The sequence below is a fragment of the Gobio gobio genome, assembly GCF_949357685.1.
Source record: "Gobio gobio genome assembly, chromosome: 4".
Lineage (NCBI taxonomy): Eukaryota > Metazoa > Chordata > Actinopteri > Cypriniformes > Gobionidae > Gobio > Gobio gobio.
In genome coordinates this window covers 43,751,505-43,777,331 of record NC_137100.1, presented here as the reverse complement: position 1 = coordinate 43,777,331, position 25,827 = coordinate 43,751,505, and the positions used below count along the sequence as shown (strand labels likewise).

General features: G+C 36.8%; 2 protein-coding genes across 2 annotated transcripts; one reads left to right on the top strand and one right to left on the bottom strand.

The window, feature by feature from the left end:
- The first annotated feature begins 1,219 nt into the window (after positions 1-1,219).
- On the top strand, positions 1,220-10,788 carry dpp7 (dipeptidyl-peptidase 7). Its single transcript, XM_079814319.1, has 13 exons — positions 1,220-1,531; positions 1,680-1,821; positions 1,906-2,045; positions 2,766-2,929; positions 3,138-3,273; positions 5,989-6,070; positions 6,158-6,324; positions 6,592-6,652; positions 6,766-6,884; positions 7,714-7,870; positions 8,977-9,041; positions 9,249-9,319; positions 9,867-10,788. Exons 1-13 carry the CDS (start codon positions 1,457-1,459, stop codon positions 9,967-9,969), a joined length of 1,482 nt encoding a protein of 493 aa, XP_079670445.1. The 5' UTR covers positions 1,220-1,456; the 3' UTR covers positions 9,970-10,788.
- On the bottom strand, positions 9,979-22,587 carry man1b1b (mannosidase, alpha, class 1B, member 1b). Its single transcript, XM_079814318.1, has 14 exons — positions 22,257-22,587; positions 21,205-21,351; positions 20,402-20,510; positions 18,883-18,980; positions 18,601-18,749; positions 18,403-18,494; positions 18,040-18,219; positions 15,454-15,602; positions 15,163-15,351; positions 14,862-15,052; positions 14,610-14,730; positions 14,324-14,518; positions 14,080-14,211; positions 9,979-12,495 (listed from the first exon to the last, which is right to left on the bottom strand). Exons 2-14 carry the CDS (start codon positions 21,301-21,303, stop codon positions 12,289-12,291), a joined length of 1,911 nt encoding a protein of 636 aa, XP_079670444.1. The 5' UTR covers positions 21,304-21,351; positions 22,257-22,587; the 3' UTR covers positions 9,979-12,288.
- Between the last annotated feature and the right edge of the window lie 3,240 nt (positions 22,588-25,827).

The window sequence follows — 25,827 nt, the reverse complement described above, 5'->3', positions numbered from 1 at the left end:
TAAAATGAACAAATCCTTTTCATTTTAATGATTAGATTCAAAGACTCATTAAACAAGTGAATTAAACAAGTGAACAAATCTTAATCCCAGTGAACTGATTCAAAATAATCACTTATGAATCAAAGTCCCCACCAATACAATCAGGAATTTATTTGATGTAATGAATAAGCATTATGGGCCACATTTGCAATGTAAATATTTTCCTGCTCATAACAGATATCGACATTTTTTGTTTATTATTATAATTATTACTAATTATTATTATTATTATTATTATTATTATTATTATTATTATTATTATTATTATTATTATTATTATTATTGTTGTTGTTGTTGTTGTTGTTGTTGTGAATTGGTGCTGTAACAGTTAATAATTTGGTATTTTGGGGATTTAGAGTTTGTTCTTATATGTTGCTGTTATTTGGATTTTTTAAAACACATTAGTGCACTTGCTCTTGTGTAAACCATTGAAACATATTAAAGACAAAAAAATTCACTTATGGATTTCACAAGATTTTTTTTAACTTTTTTAATTAATTAATTTGTCCTTCTATATACAGTATTTCCTGTTTATAAGCATTTAATAATAATACTAATAATAATAATAGGCTAATTATCTTTTTTTAGCTTTCACAAAAACATTCAATGACATTTAATATTAAACAGAATTTGGGGGATACAAACAACAGATATTACAACGCAGAAGGTAAAACATAAAATTCTACAAATCCCTTTTTTTCAGCATGAGAAATGTTTTATACATTTCTTATTTCATATTTTGTCATAACATATTTTAAGATCTTTTACAGAAAAACCTGAAGGAGGGTGTAATAGACATTACTTTAGCTTTATGTATATGAAACTTCCCAAGAAGAATTCATCATTTTAATGTGCTTTCAATTACACTGGAGTCAGTATTACAGTCCAAGAAGAGGATCATAGCCTCATCTATTTTGATTATTTTGCAGATTGTATCAAAAACCAGCATAGATAGGCCTAACATGCAGCTTCCACAAGTCTTCTGAATATTCACAATTACAAAATAAATGTGTTAGAGTTTCACATTCAAGATACATTGTGGTGTTCTTTTTGTAATCTTGAAAAGCATTACATGGTTAACGCCTGTGCATCATTTTAAAATTAATTTCCTTTATTTATTTATTTATTTAAATGCATGTAGACTTTTATTTTGAAATGGTTCCTGACTTTTACTATGACTGAAACTATTATTGTGTAATCTATTGTTAAACTGCGAAATTTCTCTGTTTCATTGTTCAGACAACATTTAACTTTACAACGGTGTAAAATCCAACAGGGATAAACGATTGTCTGTAACTTTTATAGAGGTCACGAAAGTCACATGACAGCATGACAGCTGATGTGATCACATGACATTCAACAATAGTTCATTCGACTCCACTGGATTTCTTGCTTAATCTATGGGGTCTCTGTGAGAATGGCTGCACGGTGGCTTTTCCTTGGATTCTTGTTGCTGATCCTCGGTGGAAAGACTGAGACACGTTTATCTGTGGCAAGTTCTGATCTGCAGTTGGTTGTATTTTGAAATTGTATAGTTTACTGATAGTCTGTTCCAGTTGTTTTCATACATGTTATAGACCATTATTTGCTCTGTTATTCCTCACAGTTCTTTGGAATGATCTTTCTTTCTTTATTTTAAGGAAAAGCTCAATAATGAGGTCATCCCATCTCACAGAGACCTTGCTGCTGATTTCAAGGAAATGTATTTTAAACAGATTTTAGACCACTTCAATTACAACAGCCTTGGCAATGGCACATATGATCAGCGCTACTTTATTACAGGTAATCTGCCACACTGCCATACTCTTAGTCTTAACTTTGTTTTTAAATTATATCCATACTGAATGCATTGTGTGTTTATTCTAGATCAGTACTGGAAGAAAGGCTATGGACCCATTTTTTTCTACACTGGAAATGAGGGAGACATATGGGAGTTTGCACGGAATTCCGGCTTCATCACAGAGCTGGCAGCAGTGCAGGGAGCCCTGGTGATATTTGCTGAGCACGTAAGATAAGATGAGATGATGTTGAATCATATGACCATGGAGGAAGTTAGAAAACAGGAAAGAAAGCCCATTACTTCTTCATTACGTCATTCAGTCAGTGTCACATGATCCTTCAGAAATTATTCTAATATGCTGATTTGGTGCTTCTGAGCAATTATTATAGGTGCTCAATTTTGTGGAAAATTTGTTTCAGGATTCTTTGATGAAAAGAAAGTACAATGAACAGCATTTATTTGAAATATGAATCTTTTCTAACCTTACACATGTCTTAACTGTCACTTTTGATCAAAATAATGTGTAAAAACTGTATTAATTTAAGCAATAATTTCTTTAAAAAAAACCTATCCCAAACCTTTGAATGGTAGTCTAGGATTTCCACAAAAAAAACACAACTGTTTTCAACATTAATAATAATAATAATAATACGTTTCTTAAACACATTATCAGCATATTAGAATGATTTCTGAAAGGTCATGTGAGACTGAACACTGGAGTAATGATGCTGAAAGGTAATGTTCAGCTTTGCCATCACAGGAATAAATTAAAATATAAAATGTATAAAGAGAATATTTTAAATTGTATTAATTTTTACATAATATTGCTGTTTTTTTTAATCAAATAACCTTTTTTCAAAAACATTTTTAAAAATCTTAATTATTCTAGACTTCGACATGTAGTGTATACCTTTGCACTAATGGTTACCTTTGCTTTAAACTCTAGAGGTATTATGGAAAATCTCTTCCATTTGGGAAGGATTCATTTAATATCCCTGAGGTGGGGCTGTTGACAGTGGAGCAGGCCCTGGCTGACTATGGGGTCATGATCACAGAGCTGAAGAAGGAACTGGGAGCTCAGACATGTCCCGTCATCGTCTTTGGTGGAAGGTGGGGTGTCTCAGTTAGCTTTATATTTACCTACCATCCCCTGACAGACACACACATGTATACATATACATAAATATCCATATACCATAATTAAATAGTATCATAACTAATAGTTATGATACTAATAGTAATTTTATATAATGCAATAATAATAGCTAATAATAATAATATAGCAATCTAAATGTCATTTTGTTTGTTTATATGTCAGCTATGGAGGAATGTTGAGTGTTTACATGAGAATCAGGTACCCGAATATTGTTGCTGGTGCGTTAGCCGCTAGCGCTCCCATCCTGTCCACCGCAGGCCTTGGAGACTCTAGACAGTTTTTCCAGGATGTTACTGCTGTAAGTTCATATTAAATTCCTTTTTTTTTTAATCCACTAATGTTTTCAAAAAACTTTTTTTTTCTTCTTTAAATTAAAGAGGATTTGATTTTGTATAGAGGGTATGCATTGACATCACTTTCCCGCCGGAACACGCCCCCTCATCCGGACTGAGTGGCAAAAGAGCGGCGGCATGATTGGATTTAATAGGGGAAACTACAAAAATGTGAGTAAAATGAAGGATTATCAGTTTAAACTAAAGTTTGGGCTCCATGTAGTGTTCCTTACAACTCCCCAAAGATCCAGTGATCCATGGATATTGACATTCAGTCAGGAATCTTGTTTCCTTACATTTATATGAGCCTGATTTCGACGTTGGGGAAATGCATAAAGCAAATTTGCCTGTGAACGGGCAAAATCTGCGTGATCACTTATATCAATGTTATATACAGTCATGGCCAAAAGTGTTGGCACCCCTGGTAAATATGATCAAAGATGGCTGTAAAAATAAATCTGCATTGTTTATCCTTTTGATCTATCATTCAAAAAATTTGCCAAAACCATTCCTTCATACAGAATCTCTCCAGATCCTTCAGATTCCCAGCTCCATGTTGGTGCTTCTTCTCTTCAGTTTAGCCACTCATTTTCTATAGGGTTCAGGTCAGGAAACTGGGATGGTCATGGCAGAAGCTTCCTTTTTTGTTCAGTGACACATTTGTCCTTCAACCACAGCCCATTATACGATTTCTAGCAAAGGCCGTCAGGTTTTGATTTTTTATCTGTTGGTAAGGTATATGCTAGAATCCATGAAACCATGTATCTGAACAAGATGTCCAGGACCTCCAGCAAAAACATAATATATAAAAACATAAAACAAAAACACATTTTTAACCGTGGGCATTGGGTACTTTTTATCCCTGTTTGCACCAAAATCCTCTGGTGTGTTTGCTGCTAAAAAGCTCTTTTTATAGTTTCATCTGACCACAGAACCAGGTCCCGTTTTAATTTCCAGTCGTGTCTGACAACTGAAAATGCTGAAATTTGTTTTTGGATTGGCGAGGGGGATTTTTCTTGAATCCCTCCCAAACAACATGTGGTGATGAAGGAGTTGTTTGAATTTTTTTTTTTAAGGCTTTCTGACCCCAAGACTAATCTCTGCAATTCTCCATCTGTGATCCTTTGAGAGTCTTTGGCCACTGAAACTCTCCTCCTCACCGTGCATTAGGACGATATAGACACACGTCCTATTCCAGGCAGAATCATAACATCTTTAGTTGATTGGAACTTCTTAATTATTGCCCTGATGGTGGGAATGGGGATTTTCAATGCTTTAGCTGTTTTCTTACAGCCACTTTCTATTTGGTGAAGCTCAACAATCTTTTGCTGCACATCAGAACTATATTCTTTGGTTTTACTCATTGTGATGAATGATTAAGGGAATTTGGCCTTTGTGTTTCCTCATATTTATAGTTCTGTGAAACAAGACGTCATGGCTAGACAATTTCATGTTCCTAGTTACCCTGGTGTGCTAAAAAAATTAAATATTAATGGGAATATACTTCAGAGGTATTTTACTCATAAACAATTCTAGGGGTGCCAATAATTGTGGCCAACTTGTTTTGGAGAAAAACATTTATTTCGTAATGTGAGTTTCCCCCTCAAGTTTTTGCGAATTTTTTGAATGCTAGATCAAAAGGATAAACAATGCAGATTTATTTTTACAGCCATCTTTGATCATATTTACCAGGGGTGCCAACACTTTTGGCCATAACTGTATATCATATCGTCCAGCACTAATACTTGTATAGTTTTTGTCAGTGTTAAAAGTATCTTAATTATGCAGAATATAAGCTGGTACAAATTGAATTGATGAGTTGTCAATACAATATATAACAATACAATATAAAGGGTATGATTTTACCCCTAAATTCAAGATATTGACACAAATTGAACACTGCAAATCCACGTTACGCTATCTGGAGTCCAGTTGTTTTCTGTAAACTGCAGCGGTCCATTTGCTTCTCTTTTCTGTAGATTTCGGCAGTCTGAGAAAATATACCTCAGATCGCTTGTGAAATCTATTTGTACAGACAATCTCAAAGATCTTTTCCTTTTTAGATGTGTTTTCTGTGTTTTTCGCAGCATTCACCTTGTCGTGGAAAAAATAAACTTTAAAAATTATCATGGTGAAGCTGGAATTGAAAAACACAAGCAAAGTGTCTTTTAAAAGCTTTTATTATTGCCAAGAAGGTCAATTCGGACATACAGGTTGTCTGCAGTCAGGATAGACAAAAACCAAAGCCCCTCACTCGTTCTTTTATACACTCATTTCAATGGGTGAGGGCCAATAACACAACAACACAATAACAAACTCCTTAGTTGGTGTTATCTGCCGCTGTCCCACCTTGAAGTTTCCGAGAACTTGTTCAAGGCTACAGACAACGAACACACTAGTTCTATAGAGAAGAGTATCAATTTGTTTACTGCAGAAAACTAGAATGCCCCTTATATTTAACAAAAACATCTGATATAAGTTTAATATAATTAAAAATGCCTTATATGGTTTGATATAGTTTGTTATGGTCAAAATTTCCCTTACAACGGTAAAATCCAATGCTGCCACTCGCTGTCTTTTTGCCACTCAGAGGGCATAACCGCAGTCAATCCGGCCAATGGTGACGTCACGCGCATACCCTCTATTGGAGTAAAATGAATGTGTTCTGTTTCCCTGTTCAGGATTTCGAGAAGGTTAACCCTGCCTGCAGAGATGCAGTGACAGGAGCTTTCCAGAAGCTAAACACTTTGGCACAACAGAAAGGTATCCGTAGCCATTCACTCAGGATGCTTAACCATTTCACTCTGCGTTTGTTTCATTCTCTTCTTGCTCCTTGTTCATTCTACATAGAATACAACTGCATCCAGTCTGCTTTCTCCCTGTGTAAAACTCCCTCCACCCCAAAGGACATTCATCAGCTGAACGGATTCTTACGCAACGCCTTCACCATGATGGCCATGTTGGATTATCCCTACAGCACTCATTTCATGGGCAGCATGCCAGCCTTCCCTGTGAAGGTACTGGACTTATCGCTAGCATGAATTTTGAAAACTCAATGGGAAGGGGATGGCATGAAAAATAAAAGCTTGCCACTGAAAGACTTTAATGCAGAAAGCAAAACCTAATGGTCTTAAACAAATGTTTCCCTGATGCTTCGAGCAAATGAAACCATTCCACCCCATCTGGTTCCATTTAAAATGGCTTAGTAGTGCAGTTCCTACAGTTGGAACGGAACCGTTATGATTGTGTCTTAAAGATAAAGTTCAGTACTTTTACTTTCACAGGTGGCGTGTGAAACCATGCTGAATGGCTCTGATCTTATGCTGGCACTCAGAGATACTGTTGGTAAATGACCGCAGCTTTGCACAGATTTCAATTTCTGTTTCTTTTGGTTGTTATCCCTCTGGTCCTGACAAGGCTCAAAATACTTTTGCATCAATTTTGTGCCACTCCCACAGGCATTGTGTATAATTCCACTGGGCAGCTCACATGTTATGACCTCTACAGTCTCTATGTGGAGTGTGCCGACCCCACCGGCTGTGGCCTTGGCTTTAACAGCTATGCGTGGGATTACCAGGTACCTAGATTAGTTCTCCCTAATCCCTGAATATTAGTTTTTGGTACTTGCTGGAAGCTCACTGTGATAGTAGAGCCACGATCAATGATTAGAGCATATCATAAACGTCATTTCACATTTATGTTAATAATTTAATTACACAAGTCTACAGTAAAACATTTATTTTGAGACTGTGATTTTATTTTGTCGGCATAACTGGAAGTTAGCATCACCCTGGTTCCCTCGTTAAAAAGCATTTGGATTACTGCATAAAATAAGATCTGTGACATAAACAAAAGTTTATGATTCTTACATGTTTTGTTCAAGATAATCTTCACCAATTAACACAACTTTAAATGAATTTTGAAGTTTAAATAATCCCCAGATGTAGAAACAACAGTCACATGACTTTGTCAACACCACTACGCGTTCGGCCTTCTTTCAATCTTTATTTAAACGCTGTGATGACGTTTAATGCCCCAGACAACTTCTGTAGTCCCATTTAGCCACTTATTGACAACTTAAAAGTTCATGAGGGGTATTACTAATGTATTTTGTTGTAGAATAAAACATGAAAATATATTGTTAACCGCAGACCTTATTTCCAGCATTTAATCAAAAACCTATTAAAGAACCCTGTTGACTTCAGGACAATGCAACTGGAAGTTAAAAATGCTAAATCGGGACTTTTAGGACTCATTTGTGCAGCACTTTATTCAGTCCAAACTGTTTTTTTCAAATAAATGTTCAAATGTTTTTCTTTTAAAATCATGTTGGCAGTTTACTCTGATGTATTGGGTTTCACTGGAATAGTCACTTGTAATCATATATATAAAAAAAAATTTTTTAGGCCTGCACTGAGATCGAGATGTGCTATGAGAGTAACAATGTGACAGACATGTTCCCACCGATGACATTCACCGAGCAGCAGAGGGAACAGTACTGCTCAAAAAGATGGGGGGTGGTGCCACGGCCAGGGTGGCTCAAGACCCAGTTCTGGGGCCAAGGTAAGCTACAACTACCAAACTGTGTATAGGTTTGTCTTTCTTTACCTCATGGTTATGCACCCGGATCCACTTGTCGTTGATCCTTTTGGGGGGGGGGGGGGGGGGGGTTGTATGTGTGGCGTTTTGGTGCACTGAAAAATTACCATCTGTCCATTTTCTTTTCTGTCATTTTATCTGACCAACAACACAAAGCAATATTAGTTTAAATATGATTTATCATAGGTAATATAATAATTCAATTATCTTGCTTTTATCCTTTATATTGAAGATATAAAAATATATGTAATATTAGCCTAATATCAGTTCACTTATCGCCATGTTAGTTGTAGAGGGTGACTTGCAACAAACTACCAAACAACAATTGCTAAAATATCGTACTTATGGAAAAATACATTGGTTATCATCTTTTATTTTTGTCATTGCTAATTTATTAATGACTGAGCATCGTTTTATGTATATTATATTTTTTACAATACACAATGTGGTTTGACCTATGGAAATTTCTGGCTCTGTGCTTTCACTGTTCTACGATAGGGGGCGCTATGACACATCTTCTGAAAGAGTACTAAATCTCCTGATCAAAAGACATTTGAAGAAGAAGCAGAAACAAGCAGTAGCATATGTAAGCAGATACATATGTAAAATAATGCGACCATCAACATTTAAACCGCATGTAAATCAAAACAGCTTAATGTTACTGAATGAAATGTCGACCCAGGACAAGCTATAGGACTTTGCTCGATCTACTCCATCTATGTTTTGATCATTGTATTGAATCTGATCCAGATGTAGTCTTTGACAAAAATTATCTTTTTGCTCAAAATGTTGCTCTTTTTTTTTTTTTTATGAAACTTTTTTGAAAAAAAAAAGGAGAATTAAGCTAGAATAAAATGTTTGTTGTTGTTTAAAAGCAGAGGCTCTGTTATTTCTTTTGCTGCATGGCATGTTCAGATATTCATACAACAAAATATTCTGGGGGCCATGAACATTTTGTTAAAATTATAAAATTCGGCTGGTGACTTTTTTTTAAAAACACTGGTTAATATTCATTGGCTGTATGCAGTGAACTGGGATCTAAATGTTGCATCAATTTAAATCTATTCTAGATCTCTCCACTGCAAGCAAAATCATATTTTCCAATGGTGATCTAGATCCTTGGGCTAATGGAGGGGTAAGTTTACTTTTAAAACTTTGTAAATGTATTAAGTTATTCAAATATAAAGGTGCACTCTGTATTTTTCCCTACAAAAAATGATCCGAATACCTAATTTCAATAATTCCCTAGTTACACACTGATGCACTTTTTTAAATTCTATGTGCTGAGTACAAGTAAAGGCACAAAGTGTAAGGCATTTAATGTAATTATTTTCACCTGTAGATCAGGAAGTCACTCAGCTCATCACTGGTTGCAATCAACATACCAGAGGGAGCTCATCATCTGGATTTAAGGTGCGAGTTAAACTTAAGCCATTTTCAGACTGCAGGCAAATCAGATTGTTTCAGGCAAACTGTCTGCACTATTAATTGTAAGTGGTCAAAATAATATTTGTGTGTCCAGACATAACCAACCTATCTGCATGGGTTGATTTGGTAACGACATAGGCGAACCCAAAGATATTCGGCCATGATTACAGCACGGAACATCACAATATATACCAGTCTCCTGGACATACTGTTTGAATGCTGTATGAATATGTTGCATTAAGAGTGACAAACTATTTGAAATCTGATTTGAGCCGCCAATGCATCTAGACTGAGACATGTCTGTAAAAATCTGATTGGAATTGCATTTCAAACAAACTCCAAATGTTTTTTTATATCATATTTAAAAAAAAAAATTTTGCTGTCAAGACTTTCCAAAAAGTTTTTATGCTGGCAGTCTGAACATAGCCCATGTTACATATTATTATGTGATGTGTTTAGACAGATGAGAGATAAAGACATTGAAATTCTATATTTGGATATGTCATCTGACCATGCCTTCTTTTTTTTCCAGGGAGTCCAACCCTGCTGATCCTGAGTCTGTGATTGTGGCTCGTAAGAAAGAGTCTGAAATCATTGCTCAATGGGTGAAGGCAGCAAGGAAGGAGACATCATGAGTTATTTTTATGTACAATTTATTTCATCATTTGGGAAAATATTGAATAAATCAATTTATTTTCCACAGAAATTGACATTCAAAAGTTATATTCCAGAAATATGAATTTGTCAATAAAAAAAAAACATTTTCATTATGTACAAGCTCACTCTCATGTCTAAATCATCATTTACAAATTGCCAGATTGAGTTGGGGAGTACGTAAATGCATCATTCAAAGGAATATGTACAGCTGTACCACATTATTATTGCCCCCGTTTTAGAATATTCTTTGAAATTCATGGCACGTCTTTGGTGTTTGAATGATTCAGAACTATGTTGATTTGTCAATATGCATGAGGCAGATGGTAATTTAAGACATTTGCACAACAATTGAGAGCGAGGCATGAAAAGCCCTTCATTTTAAATCTGTGAGATAAAAAAACACCCAGAAACGGCGTACAAGTCAATTTAACACTTACACACTGTATTATAAATAATCACAAAAATATTTAATTAACAAAAAGATCAGTAAAAAGCTTCACAACAGGAATGAGATGACTAAAATAGATTGATTTCTCATAAAAACTCAATTTTCAGGATTGAAAATTGACATTTGTCATTGCTCTGTATGTAAAGGCACACGCGGAACAGAGCACCTCACCACAGCACGACGTCGAGAAACCAGTCAATGCTCAGCCCTTTATAAACATCTGCAATGGCTGTAATGTACACACTACCTAAACGAAACTCTGGATAATATTACTCAAGTTTCTGCACAGTGAGACGTAATGTTCAACCAGCTTTCATATCCAATGCACATAATAAATTTGTGATTGTGTAAACAGCAGGTCTGTTGTTTAATGGTCAAAAAGTTGGTAGCCCTGCCTGGTATCAGTAACCTTAAGACATTCTATACATTCTAAACTATCTGAGCTCAGGCCACAGACTGATTCGCAATCAGCAGTGGTGAAAAATGAATTCATTCAACATTCAATTTTTCTTCCTGCATGAAAACGTTTGGAATTTTGAAGATTCTTTAAAGTTCTAAGAAAACCACCCCAAAAAACAAAATCCAATTGTTCATATTTCACAAGATATTCTATCAATACCATATGTTTAAAGTTCATCGTTACATAACAGAATCTCATCTGATGTAGGTCCTGTGAAAGAGTGAGATAACTACAAGTGCCATAATATAATAGAAATAAAAAATAAAAAGAACCCAAAAATATTGTGCTTGATTAATGCTCCATTAAAATACTTATAATCCTGCAACCACAAAAAAAAAAGGTTCATATGACCACCTGCTAGCAATTTTTAACACTAACACCAAACTCGACACAAAAATTTACATTTCTCCTATTTACAGGAATGGCATAAAAATCCTTCACAGCAGGGTTTGGGGTTTTAGGCAAAAAAGAGAAATATTCGAAATAATAGCAAATGTTTGTGCTTGACCACAAGATAAAATGATACAATGTCCGATTACTACATTTTTGGAAACACTTTACAATAAGGTTTCATTTGTTAACATTAGTTAATTACATTAGTTAACAATTTGCAATACTTCTACAGCATTTACCAATCTTAATGTTAATCTCAACATACATTTTTAAGAGCAAAAGTTGTACCTTTTTTAATATTAGTAAATGCAAGATGAACTAATATGAACATTTTTATTAACAAAGGTTAATAAATGCTCCAGAAATATATTGCTCATGTTAATTAATGCTTTAACTAATGTTAACAAATGAGACCTTATAGTAACGTGCAACCACATGATCCAAAAGCTCTAGAAAACCAATAAAACCATGGAAATAATTATGATGCAAAGAAAAACAAATTTACAAAAGCTAAACAGACCATCAGATAATGGTGAAAGACTCCCTAAATCCCCACAACAAAAAATAGCAGTCGTTCTTTCATTAAAAGAAAATATACACACATACACACACACAAAAACCCCAAAAACACACCATAAAGTGCTTGCAGTCCCCATAAGGTTTCACAGTATGAAGGTTTTTTTTTTGTCTGTGTGCTTGGGCTAAGAGACTGCACATACTGATTCAGTGGGCTAATTCATCAGCCCAGCTGATCGAAGTATCAAAGAAGCATACATTGAGAACTCTATTAATAGAAACACACAGATCAATAGCACGCTCAGAAACTAGGCATCTACAAACAGATTCTTGTCATGGCTCTTGTAATTATTTGACAAGTTAGTGACTTTCAATGACAAAAAAACAGTTCCTAGTGTAGAAAAAGATGGCAGTTCGAATATCAAATGTGTTGTCCCTGAGAGAGGTGTGTTTGGTTACGCATGTGTGCTTGTTGGTCCATCATTCTGCTTGTGGCCATATGGGCAGAGGATGGGCCTCAGTGTTGAAGACGTACTTGTCTAAGCTGATAAGGTCGGGGTCCTCGGAAAACAGCAGGTAGAAGTATTTGAGCGTCTCACCCAGGAAGAAGCTCTCCATCTTGTCTCGAGGGCTGGGATAGGCCAGGTCACGGACGTTGTTTATGGATGTATAACCTCCAGTGGGAACCTGCGGGGAGAGGGACACATGAGTCAGAACTGACAGTTGTTTGGTAACATCCTTCTAAACTGTTGATATGAACTGAATGCTGAATGGGAAGTTCAGAAATGCAGAGAGAGAAAGTGTAAGTATATTTGGAATAGAGGCAAGGCAAAGTTTGTACAAACCAAGTGAATTATGAGAAGCCAAGTAGCAACGTGTCTGAAATATGAGAGTCAGACCTGAGACAATAATATTAGACTTTCATTCTGACAGAGCATAAAGGTTCGTCTTTGAGCCAGTATGAAAAGCAAAGACATTTTCTGACCAATTACTTTCCCCGATTTTTCCATGATGAATGGATAAGGTCTTTTAAGGATATTTTTGCGATATATTCTGTCAAATGAAAGAAACAAATAAAAACTGAGCATAACTTGTGGAAGCTTGTTTCCGCCACTGAATAAAAAAGGCAATAGAGACTTTTTTTCTCATAATTGTGAATTTATATCTCATAATTCAGAATTGTGTGACAAAGTCAGAATTGCGAGATATAAAATTGCAAAAGCGAGAATTTTTTTTATTTTTTTTTCACGCAATTCTGATTCTTTTCTAGCAATTGCAAGTTTATATCTCGTAATTCTGAGGAGGAAAAAAAGTCAGAATTGTGAGATAAAAAGTTCATCTTTTAGCGGTCATCTTTCATTTTTTATTATTCTGTGGCGGAAACACTCTTCCATAATAAGTAGATAACATTTTACTGACCTTTTAATTTCAATACATTTTCCTGAAAATGAAAATCTCTTCTAAAATCTCCTGGTATTTTTTTTTTTTATAGTTTTGTTACTCACTTTTCTGATAACCTGCATATTAAGTACAGGGACAAACTGCTACATCATAAAACTGCATCTTTATACCAAAAACCCCTATGTTGCGTTGGCATATACACTACCGTTCAAAAGTGTAGTGTTGGTACGTTTTTTAAAAATATTTTTTCTAATAAATCTCTTATTTCACACCAAGTCTGCGCTTATTTGATCAAAAATACAGTAAAAATAGTAACTGTGAAATATTACAATTTGAAAGAAATTACTTAATATTTTTGTGTAAACCGTGATTACTTTTTTTTCATGATTCTATGATCAATAGAAAGTAAAAAAAAAACAGCAATTATTTTAAATATCTTTTGTTATATTATAAAATGTCTATCACTTTTGATTAATTGAATGCATCCTTGCTGAATATAAGTATTAACGTCTTTTAAAAATGCTACTGACTAGCTTTTGAACAGTAAACAATAATTGATTTACATAATACATTTAGCTAGTGATTGTATCTACACATACATTTAAAAACTTCAATAGAGCAATGGATTGTAGGCGATATTCTCTGAAAAGCATTCACAGAGGCACACACTTCAAAAATCCACCAGAATCAGTGCACCGCAAGTACACATATGGCAAACCATTTTCTATGAATGAATTTACATTATTTTGAATCTTGCATACTAGTTAGAATGAAAAACATGTAAATTTGTACGCATCGTCCTTCCACTATTTTGCATGTAAAAAAATATCTCAAGGTAACAGTGGAACCGTTTCTCGCTCTCTCACATACCCTTGTGTACTTATTGAAGTTCTGTAGGATCTCCCAGCCCCACTGCTGGTACTTCTTGTCCTTGGTGAATCTGTACAAGTAGAAGAGGCTTTCCACGGTCTCTGGCCGCAGAAGGTTGTGCCGGTCAGCAATCTGCAAGATATTACAAAATCACAAAGACAAAGTTTCATTTCACATTCTCAAACAAACATATGTTTCACACCAGCAGAGAGTAGTCAAAACTTGAAGCTCTTTGTCAGCTCACCTTTACATCTACATCCTTTGTGCTGCCCTCATGCATGTTGAAATGAGCTATCTCCGGGCTCAGACCAGTCTCCATCTGGGCATACATCTGGTAGCAGGTCTCAATCAGCTGTTTTGCCAGCTCCATATGATCAGCAGGAAGGCCGTAATGTGCCCCCAGTGCCAGTGTGCCAGGCAAGAAACACACCAAATGGTCCTAAAAGAAACAAGACAGGAGAAAAATGGGGCTACATGAGCTATTTGGCTGCTGAACTTGAAGTCTTGTTATTCTTTGAGAACAAACATACCATTTTGGGACTGAAGTGTCCATGGGACAACTCTCCTACAAATGTAAGGCCTAGAGGAGTAGACTTCTTCAGCAGGTTCTTCTTCACCCCTTCCACAGCCAGCAGGTAGTCATCTAGCAATCTGAACACATGGGAACACAAACAAAGTTTAGTAATAAAAAGCTTCAGCAACATCATTCCACAGCCAAAATTCTGGTATCGACCCAACCCCATAAGGAATAAATTATAACGTCCAAAAAACCCTCTACTCACTCGTTCTCCATCTTGCCTCCCTGTATCCACTGCTTCAGCAGATACTCATAGTAGCTGTCAGCCCTGGCTCCCAGCGTGTAAATGCCCTGATGGGTGAACAGCCCGTTGTTGGTATTTATAAACATCGGCACCAGCCCATCTTGCTTTCCGTCTAGTTTATGCACCTGGTCCATCACCTCCATCACAGCCAACTACAGAAAAAAAAGACAAGGATGATAAGTAACCACCTGTTCTAATGAGAACAGAATTGTTTAAATGAGTGTCCAGGCCTTAATTGTGAAAGACTGGCCATTATCTTGACCTTGTATTTGGGATCTCCAGTGAGCCGGCTGAGCTCTCTGAACTCCAGCTGAATGCTGGTGACCTCAGCTACGGTGCTGTCTGAAGTCCATCGCGGAGGATGAGCCGTCCCCTTCCCAATATTCACATCAGAATAGGGGATTTTAGAGGCAGTGTTGAAGGCGGGCATCAGTCTGGAGCCAATATCTTTCTGAAAAATTATTCACAAGATAAAAATACCATCAAATCACCAGAACATAGTAACAGGAAGACAAGATGCTTTGAGCTAACGGGGGGTTTACTTCTCACTCACAGCTTTATCCAGGAACATGAGGTCTCCGGTCAGATGGTATGTACTCAGAAGGCCCCCCAGGATACGAATGGTGCTCTCGAAAAGATTAACATCCACGTTTTTATCGAAGGAGAGCTCTTTGTCCACCCACTCCCTGGCCTCTGCAAACTCTGTCAACAACATTTATGTAAATTAAGTAAGCCACTTTACATACACAATAAACAGCTTCAGTGAACACCATAAAATGAGTAGGTGAAGATCAAGTGCATTTTTTATGCATTGTTATATGCGAATGTCTTCATTTTAAGATAGGAATAATTTTTTCTTCTCCTATCCCATCTTAAAATGAAGACATTGACATATTCATATTATTAAAGGGATAGTTCACCCAAAAATGTAAATTGTGTCATTATTTACTCACCCTCATGTTGCTCCAAATCTGTATGGATTTCTTTCTTCTGCTGAACAAATTTTGAAAAACATGGGTAACCAAACAGTTGATGGACCCCATTGGACCCCCAAAAAATACGATCAACCCATCAACTCTTTGGCTACCGACATTCTTCCAAATATCTTCTTTTGTGTTCAGCAGAAGAAAGAAATTAAAACAGGTTTGGAACAACTAGAGCGTGAGTAAATGACAGATTTTTCAATTTTGGGTGAACTATCCCTAAAAGTCGGTTGGTTGATTTCACAAAAGATTGTAAAAATCGCTTTGTTTCTTTGAACATCTCAACCAGCCTGACACAGTAACATTGGCATGAGTTTGGTGGCAATCTGTTTGTCCAGCCAATGTAAGATGGGGAAGTGTTTAGGAATATTATAAACATACTTTTGAAATTCCATTTGGCAATTCTAGCTGGCTCAGACTATAGGGTTAAAAGGTTAGAATAGACATTTCTGCCTACCAGGGTTACAGGTGCTTGCACCATTGCTCAGTGTGATTTAGTCAAAAAGAGACACGATCGCTTTATATGATGAACAGATTTAATTTAGATATATATTCACAAATAAAGCGATCGTGACTCTTCAAAAAAAAGAGAAAAAAAGGACTAAACTGCTCAATTCATTTAGTTTTACAATCTCGTTATGAACTTTTTGAAGCGTCAAAGTGTCAATTGCGTTTTTGATTTCATCAAAAAGATCTTCATTTGTGTTTAGAAGATGAACGAAAGTCTTAATGGTTTAGAACGACATGAAGGTGAGTAATTCATGACAGAATTTAAATTTTTGGGTGAACCATCCTTATAAATGACGCAATTTCTGGTACTTCAGTAATTTATTTGCGTTAAAGGGGTGATGAATTGAGAAATCAACTTTCCTTTGAGCCTTTGATATATATAAAAGTTAATCGTGATATAAGAATATCCTGTACGTTTCGGAGCTGAAAACTTCCTTGTTAGTCAAGGCTTTTATTGACACCAGGCCCAGAAAACGGTCGATCTCAGAATATGTCGACCATTGACGTCATAGAATGCAGAAGCGCCGCCTCAAGCCCGCCCACCGAATCGTGAAGCTAAACGGGTCGCGCTACGACCAAGCAATGAACATGCCGGTTCCAGCTCATGTGTGTAAGACATTGCGCGTTTGTTCGCTTCATTTCACCGCAGAATCGACTGTAAACAAGATACAGGTCGAGACTGGATTTGCAGACATATTGAGATTAAAACACAATGCTGTGCCTTCTATATTGGATCTGACAGGGATGGTGCAACACACTTATGTGAGTAAAACATGTTTTTTTTTTATATGTGTTAGTATTGCATTGTTACAGGTCGTTTCATATATATTGATTACATACCTTAGCACGCTGTCACAGGCTCCTTTATTCGAGGTGTTATTGGTTCATTCGTGATCAGACTCGGACTTGTAAGGTTATGGGCCAGGGCTCGCAAAGCCCAACGTCCCGGGGATATGTGTTTTTCAGACGGGCTACCAAAACGTATCACTGGCCTGCCGACGGGCTATCTTGAATAGTGAAATAACATTCCTTTCTTGCGTGCGTGTGGTTTGCGGTTATATTCACTGATCAGGCCGGCCAAGTAATACAAAAATGAAGAAAAAAAAAAAAAATGCATCATTGTGTTTGTTTGATAAAGATATTTTGCAAGTCCTGTGATCATTTCCCCAGACGCTTTCAAAACAATCCCTACATGTACTGAGGGGAGCTGAAGCTCATTAAATATGCAAATCTTATCCAATCCTAGCCGTGGGCGTTTACTTCCAAGTCTTCAGTGCGGCACGCCCATCAAAACTGAGCGTTTTTTCAGAGAGCCTCAAAACCAAGGCAGAAAATAGCCTATTACTTAGTAGAAGTCATAAGTTGACCTCAGACAACAGTATAACATTTTTTAAAAGCCAGTTCATGACCCCTTTAAATTAATTTAACACTTAAATTAACACTTAAACTTTAAAGTAATCCAATACGTTAACGTGTTAGCGCTGACAGCTTTAATAATCTATTTATTAAATGCTTTGTGACTTGGACTGAACTTTTTCCAGTCCATGCCACAAGGCATTTTGGATCTTGGGAAAATGAGACTTGAGAAAAAAAATATTGGTCTATGTGGGCTTCTGTAATGTATTTTCTCTAGCATGCTAAATTACCCTCTTTGAGACCCAAGATCCACATGGTGTCCAGAGCATCAATTAGGGTCAGCCCAAGTCCAAACCACTCTCCATATGATTTAGAGATGGGTTTGAGCTCATCATGACCCCAAGCAAAGTCCTTGTAGCCCTTCCAGGCATGTCCAAAAGCTTCTCTCACAGCCTCCAGCCTGCTCTCGGCTGAAAGCAACAAAAACACAGGAAACAGCTGTTTCAGTGCAATACAGAAAAATAATCAAATGAATTCAGGCAGATCAGCTGCATAAAATGTGTTTATATTTAGAAAGTATTAATAGATTTAGCAACAGGCTCTCTTCCTGTTCAGTATCAAAGGAATAAAATGTAGCTGACAAAATAACAAACCAAGTGCTAATGAAGCTGGGCCATCTTGGTTTCCGCTTTCTTTAGTGTTAGTATCAGAGGCCTGTTCTTCATCTACCACAGCTCCACGCCAACTACAATCATGTAAAAAATAAATAATAAAATAATAATAATAAACAAACCACAGGAATATCTAAAATGCATATGCTGTTTCAGTACAGTTGACATTTAAAATCAAACCTAATGATCGGCTTTTCTCTCTCAGATCCTTTATCTACGTTCTTTAGGTCCGGTCCATGATTTTCTTCCCCCAACAGACCCGAAACATTCGTTTTGAATGGCAAACGGTTCTGCAAGATAGGAGGTCCACGTCTATGAAAGTCCTTTCTCTGTTTTTCAGGAGGAAAACATACATTACTGCACAAAGCAGCACAAAGCACAGCCTGTAACCTTGAGTTATCAGGTTACTCATAAAAAGAGGACATCAAAAAAGCAAGCAAGAAACAAATGGGTCACACTAACCTCAGAGGGCGGCTCAGGAAGAATGAACCTGTACTCATTTTTCAGGTCAACAACAAACGGCTGTTTCCCATCGTTCCTGTTCCCCCCAACTGCACCACCTGAGAAAGATGAACACAGAGGAGGTATAATTAGCTTCTCAATCAAACCTTAAAAGATTCATCCATGCATGTTTACATTTTTGACCTTGTAATTTGACCATGTATTGTTTTAAAGGTGCTATGAGCGATGTCACACGTTTTTTAGGCCAACATTTTTTTATGGCAAACATCTCCTCACTATCCGCTAGCTGCCTGTCCCCTGAACACACTGTAAAAAAAACGCAGTCTCTGTAGTCCACACAAGCTCCACAAACGGCAACAAAAACAAACTTGGGCAGTCTGGACAACGAAACATTTATATTTACATTTATGCATTTGGCAGACGCTTTTATCCAAAGAGACTTACAGTGCCCTTATTACAGGGACAATCCCCCTGGAGCAACATGGATTAAAGTGCCTTTCTCAAGGACACACTGGTGGTGACCGCTGGGATCGAACTATCAACCTTCTGCATATCAGTTCCATGGTTTAACCCACTGGACCACCATCTCTCACTCAACAGTGCTCCCGCCAATAACCGACAAGAATGATGTGGGGGTGGAGGTTTGGGGTTAGTGCGCGTGCACATGAAGGGGGGTGTGTAGAAGAGAGAAGCATAAAGAGGGAAGTTCGAATTATATGATTTTGATATGGCCGACACACGACCAAAGAGATGACGTTCTGATGAACATCTTGCAACGAAAAGGGAAAAGGAACGCGCAAAGTCCCGAATTTACATCGGAAAAGCCTTCGAAAGGTGGCGAGAACTCCGGCGGCAGAAGGGCTTCCAATCCGGAAGCACGGAGGGGAGGGGGAGGAGGAGGAGGAGGAGGAGGAGGGAGGGTCTAGCTAGCCTCTGTTTTGTTTGACAACACTTCGAACGTCAACAAGAAGTTACTCCATGCAGGATCGCTTAGAGCACCTTTAATCAAAATGTCAAATAGTGTGGGGCGATATGCTCCCTATTCACATCGTCCTATCGTCAGTCTATGAGATCGCGATTCACAATATTACACAATATCGCATGGGTGGTGGTGGTGGTGGTGGGGGGGAGCGTTTACTTATTTGATCATTCATTTACTTGTTTATATACTTATTTAATTATTTACTTTGTTATTGTTAGAAATATTACACCCAAAAGGCAAGCCCGTGGATCTCAATATCTCTGACTATCATTAATACACGAAACTATCGTCTATCGGCACAACCCTAATGTCAAAACTGGATCTTCCGGTGAAACGACAGACTTCTCTCTGGTGACATATTCCGGTCTTCTCCAATCATTTAGTCCATTTAAGCCCCGTCCCGAGTCACAATCTACTGCAAAGCTTGCTTTCAGATCTGCCTACATCCAATCAACAACTGATGGACAGAAACAAGTCCCCGCCCTAAATTTTTTCTATTCCAAAATCTGGGGGGGGGGGAGAAATACAGTGGCTCACCTCTCCAGTGTCCTATGAGAGTGGGAGATGTGGCGATTCCACAAACCAGCAACAGCATCAATGTAAGCAGAATCAGGCTGCGCTGCAATCTGGACAGCTGTTTCCATCTCTGGAGAAAAAGCCAAGGCGATCGTACAATCACCACACCTTAGATGCTACTACACTACAGATTTATGGAAGCATATGGATAGATATTCAATTTGAAATGTAATATGCAAAATAGCAATGTATTTCTGTATTTAAATGTACATTTTCCATACCAAATGTGCAACGTTTGGAGCAAAATGCTATTTTTCTATTTTCTACACTAGTTTTAACATATAATTTAAACACATAATTTAACGTTTTATAAGTTGCAAAATGAAAAGGAAAATGTATAACAGAAATGATTAGATATTTAACATGTTTAAGCAAAAATTGTAGCAAAATTTTAATTTAAATGTTATTTTTCTTAATTGCATTTACACTCACAGTTAAGACACGATTGCATTTTCATTAAATGTCCTGCAATGAATGTAGAAAAATTCAATGTGGAATTGAAAATGCAACTAATGCAGGAAATAGCAAATGTAAATTATTTGACTGAATTTGAATTAGCATTTTGCTCCAAATGTTGCGCATTTGGTGTGGAAAATGTACATTTAAATACAGAAATACATTGCCATTTTGCATATTACATTTCAAATTGAATATAGAAATATTATTGCTACCCATGTGATATGCTTCCATACAAATGGACCTAGAAGATACTCATAGATAAAACCATCATGTAAATAAACAAATGGCTTGAATATTAAACTCACCCTCCAGCAGGACTGCCGGCGCCACTGCTTGCTGTTGGTGTAGTTGCCGCTTTCACCGAGAGTCAGAGATACAAAATCCCTTTTTGATGGTGGAAGCATGATTCTCTGTCTCTCTCCAGACTGTTCATAAACTCAGTGACCAGGTCTCTGTGTACAGAGAGAGAGAAAACAAGCTGTGTCTCAAAACCTAGAGAGCTGCCTACCTGTAAAATATGTCTGGGTTGACTATGAAGTTTAAAAGTGCTGTCTATGTAGGCAGTTCACTAGGTGTTGAGACACAGTCCGTGTTGACAGTAGCTGCGTGGGCAGCAGACTGGCACATACAGTACTGATAACACAGAAAAAACGTTTATAACGTTAACATTTGACACTTCACCGGCGTCGATGGCATAAATCAATTATGATGTATTTTGATTAACATAAAATATTTATCAGCTGATGAGAGCTGTTATAATTGACATCAAAATACAGATTATCTAATTGTCTAACTATACATTATGCTAAAAAATATCTAACTATGTTAGAATAAACAAACAGAAACGGGTAACATATTTCAATCGTTGACTGGTTCATTCTACGATATACAGCAACCACTTTGAGAGTGTTTGATTCATTCAAAGGAACCGACTCATTAGAGTCATTCGTTCCCATATCTTCGAGCGAATATGTAGTTTTAATAGTAATTTCAGTATGGCTTTTCCTCCACAGCGGCAGAAAATCATAAATATAAACGAGTTTCAAACAAGGAACTGTTATTCAGAACCGGTTCTCGGTTTCCATTCCCAACCACACACGAGCCAGCTGTCAGATAAGGCTTTCTCACTGGCTAAAAAAACTAACTTAAAATTATGTCTGACCAAATAAACTTAAGTTACTTAAAATTATATCTGGTCTAAAGATCCCTTAAAACTACTTATATTTTATTTAGTACAACAAAACATGTCACTTTCTCGATTTAGTAACACAATAAAACTCTCACTGTTTTACATTTATCTGACGTGTATGTACATTCAGGCTTAAGCGCAGAGATCAGACATCAATAACTCATTCACCTCGAGTATCTTTCCGGTGTATGTCGAGTCTCCAGCAGTGTGAAGCGGAGCTCTGGTCGGCTCAGGATCTCACGACGGTCCGAGGCATCACCGAAGGGCCTAGAGCTCACCAGCGGTCTGTCACACTCTCACAAATCTCATTCTGTTGCGAATACCATGCTTCTTTCCAAAACGACACGTCTGAAATCGTGAAGGATTAACGGGATCATATCGCAGCCATTTTCTCAGCTGATGTTTCAAGTGATTTCCTGGAAACGAAGAAACATCCAGCTGTAAGGAGGGGTGTTGAACTGTACACACTAGCAACTTGCGGCTTTTCCAAATAACCCTCCAGAGGGCGCCAGACACCCCACAAACTGGGAGCAATAAGAGAAACATAAAAACTAATTTATTATTTACCTCAGAAGCCTACAGGTTTATACACTACACGACTACACTACACTGAAATGGTCACTGGGTTTACTGAATGAACATAAAGGTATGTATTTTTGATCTTTTTTCTTTTTTAAACATAACGTTTAAAAAAATCGTACTGACTCAAACTTATGATTGATAGTGTATACTATAACTAACTCATATTTCTATATTTAGCCATATACATTATGTATATGTTTTTTTTTATTTCCCTTTTACTTTAGTAAAGTTGTTTTTGCAAATGTTTTTACATTAACGGTCTAATTCAGTAAATGCATACACATTATCAGTACACCTGAATGAGCCAGACCTGTCTTGTAGAAATAATATGCACTTCCCTTCTGCATTCATCGAAGTAAAAAAAAAAAAAAAAAGAGCAGTTATTAAAACTGCTGAAGGCACCATGTATCATATAGGGAAAAAATCCACAAATCCTCAAGGATTTATAAATTTTTTGCATACTCAACAAAAAAAACACAAAAAAAAACACACTCATTTGAATAAAATCAGTTTGTTATTAAAACAGATAGCAATGAGTTACTTTACAATGGCCTAAATTATCATTTGTGTAATTTGCAAACAAGAACAACTGACACTTTAATAATGGTCATCATAATTTGTTAATTAAGGTATAGCAAATTCCACCATAAACAACGGGCTCACAGCAACTGTCTGACAGCACTAAGTTTTCTAGGAAGTAATTCATGTTATTAGACTTATTAAGCAGTGCCTGATACAAGTTTGAGGCACGTTGTTTAAATATGTAGTATCAGATTAGGGTGCCACATACACCACATGACCAATGGTGACAACAAATCTCTACATCCATGTTTGAAAGCCTTCCAAGATGAATAGAAGCAGTTACAGAATGGACAAACTACCTATTAATGACAATAGTTTTTAAATGTTCATACAAGTGTGGTGTTAAAGTGTCCACAAACTTTTGGCCATGCAGTGTATATCACAGTGCTCTTTTTCATAAAGTGCAACAAAACCTGAATTAAAGGGGTTTGAAGAAATCATGGTTTGTGGAAGTGAATTGCTGACAAGAGTAACGTCAAGACATCATATAAATAATCAGTTATTTAACAGAAAACAAACATTGTAAACAATATACAACAATATATTACAACTCCTCATGAGAAACTGCACCAGATTACTGTTGCCAACAGACAACAAACCAGTTCATTGTACTGAAGGTACACTGTAAACTGAAGGTGAAAACTTCATTAGGAACCTCCATTCCCACAGCAGATGGAGAACAGTAGAGTAAAGAAAGTCCTGATTTCTCCGCAGAGAGCTACCCAGTAGGAGCTCTGCAGAACAGTCCTCAAATGAGAGAGTGTTTATGTTTTAGCTGAAGCAGACGTGTCCTACAGTAAACTGAAACTCTTCTGTTGTGTCGCTGTGGCCAAATAAAGCCACATCTCTAATTGGTAAAAGCTCCAGGTCTTCAGTCTCAAACTGGAACACAGACTCCCGAGGGCCTGTATCCAGCGCCTCTGTATGCTAAACACAGACAGAAAGGGGACATAATAAATTCAAGTCAACAGCAATGCAATCCATTATAATTTAGTTACAGTTGTCTTACTTCACAATCCAGTAATGTTCCCAGGAAGCTCTGTCTTCTTGAGTCTGCGAGGAACTTAATATCTCTTTCACTGGAGCCCTGGTGGCTGTTTGGCTGGCATGAAAATGTGATGTTCTGCTTCGCAATCTTGCTGTTCAGTCGTAGGAATCTCATTTGTACCACACCAGTTTCCGTGTAATCAAACTATAAAGTAAAGATTTACTCAGGGGGCGGGGACATGATGGCAGGAGGATATTCTAGTTATTGGTTCTGATCAAATAACATACCTGAAAGCCGCCATTTCTAGTGCTCAACCATGTAAATGAGTCCGACATGGTGTCTTTGAGCCAGGATCTCATGGGTATCTAAAGCAGAGAGGTGTCTCATTATCAGCCTAATATGAATTAAACTAAACTAAACTTAACTCAACTTTATTGTCAATTCTACTATATACACACACAAGACATACAGAGGATTGAAATTATGTTTCCCTCAGACCCAGTGTTAAAAAGCGACAACAACATAAAAGACAAGTATTTAAAAAAACATGAAAGTTAAAGGAATATTATTAGGATTATTAATATTACTATTATTAAGTGCCAACAATACGCAAACAAGACAGCAGCAGTTGTTAAAGTGCCTCATGCATTAAATGATCAAATGTGTGTGCGCATGTGGTCATGTAAGATTTAAGGTAGGGTAGGCATTTTGTTTAATAAACACTTTTTGTTATACTGGTTGAAACTCTCTTCACATCCGGATATCAATCAATAATAGAAGGGGTATCATGTTAAAATATGTACATATATCTTCTTTGGAAGTCACAGGACCAAAAAAAAAATTTCAGCCAATCATTGCATTTCGTCCAAATGCAATAATACAATGTCCTACCTGCCTGTCAACATATGTATATCCATATACCTCAGCACACACAGACATCACACGTCTTCAGCATGTTAAGTAAGGACAGGCTGTACGGCGTTGTAGACAATCACTGAGCGCCACGAACAAAGAGCAGCTGCCTTTTACAGTTCCCCCTAAACCAAAACAACCAGCTTATGCGGCGTTCACGGTGTTTCGCATCCGTCATTACGAGATGGCAACCCGTGACATTCTTCATGTCCTCAGACTCAGATTTATAGCCTGACAACTAGGCATGTGCCGGTATCAAATTTTCATGTTGCGATTAATTGCTGAAGCTTTTATCACGGTATACGGTATTATCACGATATTGAAATAAGTTGCAAAAAAAGTGTTGTCATACTGTAACAGGTTAAATCACTTTCTTATAACAAAAGAACCAAACATTTAAATACAATAAAGCAAGACACAAAAATGTATAAAGTAAACAAATATTTAAAACAGATTAAAGTGCAAAATAATTATAAAGAACAATAGGTACGCTGAAATGTACATTTAACTAAGATTAATACATGCTTTAGAAGTATTTTTCATTGTCAGTTTGTTAATGAAGGAACTAATGTTAAATACTGGAGCCTTGTAAAGTGTGTGATTGAACAACAGTCAGAACATATTCAAACAATATCTAGGGCATGTAATTTAGTCCAGATTAAAATATAAAATGCA

Coding starts and splice junctions, on each gene's coding strand:
- dpp7 (XM_079814319.1), top strand. CDS start 1,457: ATGGCTGCACGGTGGCTTTTCCTTGGATTCTTGTTGCTGATCCTCGGT. Junction 1,532..1,679: donor CTGAGACACGTTTATCTGTG/GCAAGTTCTGAT, acceptor CTTTATTTTAAG/GAAAAGCTCAATAATGAGGT. Junction 6,325..6,591: donor TGCCAGCCTTCCCTGTGAAG/GTACTGGACTTA, acceptor TTACTTTCACAG/GTGGCGTGTGAAACCATGCT.
- man1b1b (XM_079814318.1), bottom strand. CDS start 21,303: ATGCTTCCACCATCAAAAAGGGATTTTGTATCTCTGACTCTCGGTGAA. Junction 20,511..21,204: donor GCCGGCAGTCCTGCTGGAGG/GTGAGTTTAATA, acceptor CTTTTTCTCCAG/AGATGGAAACAGCTGTCCAG. Junction 18,495..18,600: donor AGAGAAAAGCCGATCATTAG/GTTTGATTTTAA, acceptor ACATGATTGTAG/TTGGCGTGGAGCTGTGGTAG.